This window comes from Hordeum vulgare, chromosome 1H (genome assembly GCF_904849725.1).
Source record: "Hordeum vulgare subsp. vulgare chromosome 1H, MorexV3_pseudomolecules_assembly, whole genome shotgun sequence".
NCBI lineage: Eukaryota > Viridiplantae > Streptophyta > Magnoliopsida > Poales > Poaceae > Hordeum > Hordeum vulgare.
In genome coordinates, this window is record NC_058518.1 from 7,315,440 (window position 1) to 7,321,893 (window position 6,454).

A 6,454-nucleotide genomic window follows, 5' to 3' on the forward strand; every position below is an offset into this window, starting at 1 on the left:
ATCATGCGAATAACAAATCATTTTTTTGTAAAGATCTTTCAGGTAGGCAAGAACCTGTTTTTTTTTCGTTTTGAACAACTATAATAGAGCTGGCAAATGGTTGGCTCCTTCTTACAAGTCATTCAAAAGAATAGAACAGCTCCGTGATGTCTAGCACTCGAAAGCAATATGCTTCATTTCAAAGAAGGAAAAACAAAAAGACTCATTTGACAGAATAATAGGGCCAGTTCAACAACAAAATAGGCAACGTCGCAGAAAAATACTACTCTAATGAGCTGGATCATTTTCTTGTACCAAATCTGAGGAAATCTGAGAGGATGAGATGGGTCGGAGCAGCTTATTACTTCCTTTCTGGTTTAGGGTCTTGAGCAGCAGCACATGCCTCCTCTCCCATGGTGCCTTCCACGCTCGCCATGGCCGGTGATAGGGTTCAGGTTCCTCTTGCCTGCTAGGTCGCCATGGCCGCGGGCTAGGGAGGGAGGGACTGCTGCTGGTGTGGCCATGGCATCGAGCTAGGGTTTCGTCCTGAGCTGCTGGATTCGATCTGGGGTGTAGGGAGAGAAGGGTGGCGTAGAAGGCGGAGGCCGGAAGGTCGCCGACGAGTCTGGGAGTGGGGAGCTCGCCGGTTGTCGGAGAGGGAGGTGGTCATTGGCGGCTGGATGGGGATGGGGATGGGATGGGGATGGGGATGAGATGGGGTTGGGGTTGGGGTTGGGGGCGGGGTTGGTTGGGAATCGGGAAGGAGGGCCTATCGTCTCTACTGGTTGGTGTTTGGTTATCTTAAAAATCATTTTTAATTGGCACCGATGGGCCTGCCCGCTGCAATAGTTCAAAACCATGAAAAATTTCATGTGGTCTTGGCGGGCCTGTACGCGCCGGTTCGAAACGAATTTTCCTTCTGGCGCGGACCAACAAGAGCGCGCGAGCCATAGAAGGTTTTCGTCATCGACGAATGCTTCTGATTGGTCAGCGTTGAGCTCTCATGGATCGATCCCCTCCTTCCATTTGGTCCATTCATTTTTTCGAATCCAACGACATACACTTCACGTCACGTGGATCATGCTCATTGCTCTCTGTATATCCCGTTTAACGATTCTAGCCTAAACTTCCTTCACCTATTATATATAAATCTAAATGTAAAACCTAATAAACATGTTCAATACAAATATACTCCCTTCGTCTGGAATTACTTGTCGTAAAAGTAATAAAAATAAATGTATCTACAACTAAAATAAACCTAGATACATCCATTCCAAACGAAGGGACTACGAAACTAAGAAGACGTTCAACTTTGTTGGTATAAGTTTTTTCTTCATGTCTACCTCGTCCCGTGTTCCTCCCTCGTCTGATGGTGGACACCCGACTAGTCCCTATAAATTTGACCATCAACTTTGTTGGTATAAGTTTTTTCTTCATGTCTACCTCTCCTTTTGTTGCTATTATTTTGTCCCTATAAAAGGCACAGTGTCCACAACAGCAGCGATCAATTCATTGCATGCAATGGTATTAATTAGAAAAATTAACATTTTTTTTTCTTTTTTTTCTCTTCGTCTTGGCCGCGATGCACAACCTAAGATGACCTATACACCAAGAAGGAGGAAGTACCTCTCCTTGATACTACCCATAGTGGGAGTAACATAGGTAGTACTCCCTCAATCTGGGTTTTATAGAGCATGTGCTTAGTTCAACTTTGTTGATTCCATGCTTCATGGCGGTAAACGGGCTCAATGCAGTAAGGATCCCGGTGGGATGGTGGATTGCCACTGGAGATAACCCTCCGACTCCATACGTTGGAGGCTCTCTCCAAGCCTTGGACAACGCCTTTCGATGGGCAGAGTACGTAGTCTAATTCACGAAATTGATTTTTTTCGAAACTTATCAATACAAAATTAAAGGAATTATGAATTAATCAACACATTTGTGGATGTATTTGTAGGGCACGCAAGCTAGGAGTGATCATAGGCTTGCAAGAAGCTCTTCGGTTGGGATTATTTCTCAATCAACTTTCACTTTTGGCTATGTTGATGCAATTTCAAACAATGCTTTAGGTTGAATGGCCTACCACAGGAAGCTTCCGTGTCCTTGTACCTTTCTTACAGAATTTCTACCACAGGGAGTTTTTCCACATGGTTTCTCACGAAAGGTTTTTAATGAGGCAATATCAATGCAAGCATGGACGATATATGTCATTTTCTCTTTATTTTCCCACTGGGTTTTAGAAGGAGTTTTTCATGGCATATTGTATGTTTTCTTCTCAATTTTTTCCACAGGGTTTTGGAGGAGAACATTTCAAAGATGATGGGTCTCAAGGACAAGCGAGGATTAGGGGGTGTTAGGATTTATTTTAAACTAATTATAATAATTAGGGAATAATCCTCCCTTGTACAGAACCGCTTCGTGCGGGTTGCTAGCCAACCGACGCGACGGTTTTTTCACGACCCCCACGAGCGGACGCATCCGTTCGTGGCGACGGTTAATTCCCTGTGTATTTAATCCTCATGGATCATCAATGAAAGAGACAGTTCGATCAAATCATACTTTCACAGATGCATGTGCTCTCTCATCGCGACTCTCTCCCTTCCTAATCAAAGAATAGATAAAACGAATAGACCATCTGATTTAAAACAAGAGTCCATGTGAATATGCACTTCCATATACACACGCGTGCTTATCCTACTAATCCATGGCTCTAACGCAGTTTGTTAGCTGCACGCATGAGTGCGTGCGTGGCTCTTTGCTTATCCTACTAATCCACGCCAATATATCTTTCTTTCCCCAATAAATACACACGGCCGGCGGTGCGTGCGTGCATCCTTTCTTCTCCCTAGCTAGCAGCTTCTCGCCATGGAGCGCGTGTCGTGGCAACCACTTGCGCTCCTCCTCCTCGCGGCGGCCGCGGCCGTCGCCAGCGGCACTGAGGTCGGGTACGACGGCCGGTCGATGGTCATCGATGGCGAGCGCCGCCTCCTCATCTCCGGCTCCATCCACTACCCCAGGAGCACGCCAGAGGTATGCATTGCACACGGAGCAGCAGATGAATACACCATCGTCTCGTCTTAGTTTCCATGAATGAATTGTAAGTCTCGATCGTTGCTTGCCTGCAGATGTGGCCGGATCTGATCAGGAAGGCCAAGGAGGGCGGGCTGGACGCCATCGAGACGTACGTCTTCTGGAACGGCCACGAGCCTCGCCGCCGGCAGTACAACTTCGAGGGCAGCTACGACATCGTGCGCTTCTTCAAGGAGGTCCAGGACGCCGGCATGTACGCCATCCTCCGCATCGGCCCCTACATCTGCGGCGAGTGGAACTACGGCGGCCTGCCGGCATGGCTGCGCGACATCTCCGGCATGCAGTTCCGCATGCACAACAACCCCTTCGAGGTACCCACACTGCTAGCAGATCCTTCCCAACAATATAATGGTTTTCCTTGGAGGTCAAAATACGACCAAGTTATTGATGCTTGCAGCAAGAGATGGAGACCTTCACGACCCTCATCGTCGACAAGCTCAAGGAGGCCAAGATGTTCGCCGGACAGGGAGGCCCCATCATCCTCTCTCAGGTACGTAGTAACTAACTAATATTAATTATGTGAAACTTATCTAGCTTGCATTCCTAGCTACTTGTCGTCGACAAAAGAGTGGATCAGTGAATATAACATATATATATGTGAACAATTTACATATATAGATCGAGAACGAGTACGGGAACGTCATGGACAAGCTCAACAACGACGAGTCGGCGTCTGAGTACATCCACTGGTGCGCCGCCATGGCCAACAAGCAGAACGTAGGCGTGCCGTGGATCATGTGCCAGCAGGACCAAGACGTCCCACCCAACGTGGTCAGCGCATGCACATTTTCATCTTTCCTATTTTTGTCTCTACCAATTATTATTCTTCTTTCTTCCCAAGTGTAAAACAAAAAAAACTCAATGCTAAGTCTTCTTAATTACTAGATCAACACCTGCAACGGCTTCTACTGCCACGACTGGTTCCCCAAGAGGACCGACATCCCCAAGATCTGGACTGAGAACTGGACTGGCTGGTACCCTACATATATATATACCTGGATCAACCTTTATATATTAATTTTCCTTCTTTTTTTCTTATGGAACCTACATGCATATGCGCGAAATTGGTTAGCACGTTCTACTATATGTTGAATGAAGTTCAGATTGCTCTTACATTTTATCCACGATATATAATTAGGTTCAAAGCCTGGGACAAGCCTGATTTCCACCGGTCCGCCGAAGACATCGCCTTCTCTGTTGCCATGTTCTTCCAGACGCGAGGATCGCTCCAGAACTACTACATGGTGATTGATTTATAACTAATCTATACTTTTCTCTTCTACATTAATTTCCATCCTCTAGCAGGCTGGCATGAACTGAATTTTACATCATTTGACATGTTGATCGTCAATTTATATGTGATCAGTACCATGGTGGCACCAACTTTGGCCGCACGTCGGGTGGCCCATACATCACAACCAGCTATGACTACGATGCCCCTCTCGATGAGTACGGTACGTGAACCATCTCTTGTTGTTCCTTCAATTCATATATTCGTCCCAAGCTTATTTGCATCTTGTAAATTAATAATTAGTGTCAATATGCAAATCATATTCATTATCCTTTTATGTTTTTGTTTTCAGGTAACATCAGGCAGCCAAAATACGGGCACCTCAAGGACCTCCACAATGTCCTCAAGTCCATGGAGAAGATCCTACTCCATGGGGACTACAAGGACACCACCATGGGCAACACCAACGTCATGGTAACTAACATGCATTCACATACAATACAAAAATCCTAGCACTGTTTTTAATGGTGTTCACAACAAAATTGATCCATTTGGTTCATCAATATCTACACTAGGTTACCAAGTACACGCTGGACAACTCCTCTGCCTGCTTCATCAGCAACAAGTTCGACGACAAGGAGGTCAATGTGACCCTCGACGACGGCGCAACCCATGTCGTGCCCGCATGGTCCGTGAGCATCCTGCCGGACTGCAAGACCGTCGCGTACAACAGCGCCAAGATCAAGACACAGACGTCGGTGATGGTGAAGAGGCCGGGGGTGGAAACCGTGACGGATGGCCTTGCTTGGTCGTGGATGCCCGAGAACCTCCATCCTTTCATGACGGACGAGAAGGGTAACTTCAGGAAGAACGAGCTGCTCGAGCAGATCGCGACGTCGGGCGACCAGAGCGACTACCTATGGTACAGGACAAGGTAATCAAACATCTTGATGCTTAATACAGAACTACACTGTTGCATAAGATTGAAATATAAATTAATCTCTGGTGATGATCAAAATGTGCAGCTTGGAGCACAAGGGGGAATCGAACTACAAGTTGCACGTGAACACGACTGGCCATGAGCTCTACGCTTTCGTCAATGGCAAGCTTGTTGGTGAGCGTCCCAATATACTCTGAGTGGTTTGCACACTGATGGATTAATGAACTTGATCAAGCTAAATGTTAATTGATTTGATTAATTGGCATGCAGGGAGGCACTACGCTCCTAATGGCGGATTCGTCTTCCAAATGGAGACACCGGTGAAGCTCCACTCTGGCAAGAACTACATCTCCCTCCTCAGCGCCACCATCGGGCTCAAGAACTATGGTGCTCTGTTCGAGATGATGCCCGCCGGCATCGTGGGAGGGCCGGTGAAGCTCGTCGACACCGTCACCAACACCACCGCCTACGACCTCTCCAACAGCTCCTGGTCCTACAAGGCCGGCCTCGCCGGCGAGTACAGGGAGACCCACCTCGACAAGGCCAAGGACCGCAGCCAATGGAGAGGCGGCACCATCCCGGTGCACCGCCCCTTCACCTGGTACAAGGCGACCTTTGAGGCCCCCATCGGTGAGGAGCCCGTGGTGGCGGACCTGCTGGGGCTCGGCAAGGGCGTGGTGTGGGTCAACGGCAACAACCTGGGCCGCTACTGGCCGTCATACGTCGCCGCGGACATGGACGGCTGCCGGCGGTGCGACTACCGCGGCACATTCATGGCGGATGGCGACGGGCAGAAGTGCCTCACTGGCTGCAACGAGCCGTCCCAGAGGTTCTACCATGTGCCACGGTCGTTCCTCAAGGCCGGCGAGCCCAACACGATGGTGCTGTTCGAGGAGGCCGGCGGCGACCCGACGAGGGTGAGCTTCCACACCGTCGCTGTCGGGGCGGCGTGCGCGGAGGCCGCCGAGGTCGGCGACGAGGTGGCGCTGGCGTGCAGCCATGGCAGGACCATCTCCAGCGTGGACGTGGCCAGCCTCGGCGTCACGCGCGGCAAGTGCGGCGCGTACCAGGGCGGCTGCGAGTCCAAGGCGGCGCTGGCGGCGTTCACGGCAGCGTGCGTCGGCAAGGAGTCGTGCACGGTGCGGCACACGGAGGACTTCCGCGCCGGGTCCGGGTGTGACTCCGGCGTGCTCACCGTGCAGGCAACCTGCTGA

At 49.5% G+C, this 6,454-nt stretch overlaps 1 protein-coding gene across 1 annotated transcript; it reads left to right on the forward strand.

Moving 5' to 3' along the window:
• Positions 1 to 3,768: 3,768 nt before the first annotated feature.
• LOC123395094 (beta-galactosidase 1-like) lies at positions 3,769 to 6,454 on the forward strand. The gene is made up of 8 exons (XM_045090030.1): positions 3,769 to 3,837; positions 3,955 to 4,043; positions 4,208 to 4,313; positions 4,436 to 4,523; positions 4,653 to 4,774; positions 4,876 to 5,234; positions 5,326 to 5,414; positions 5,511 to 6,454. The coding sequence occupies exons 1-8, from the start codon at positions 3,769 to 3,771 to the stop codon at positions 6,452 to 6,454; spliced, it is 1,866 nt and encodes a 621-aa protein (XP_044945965.1).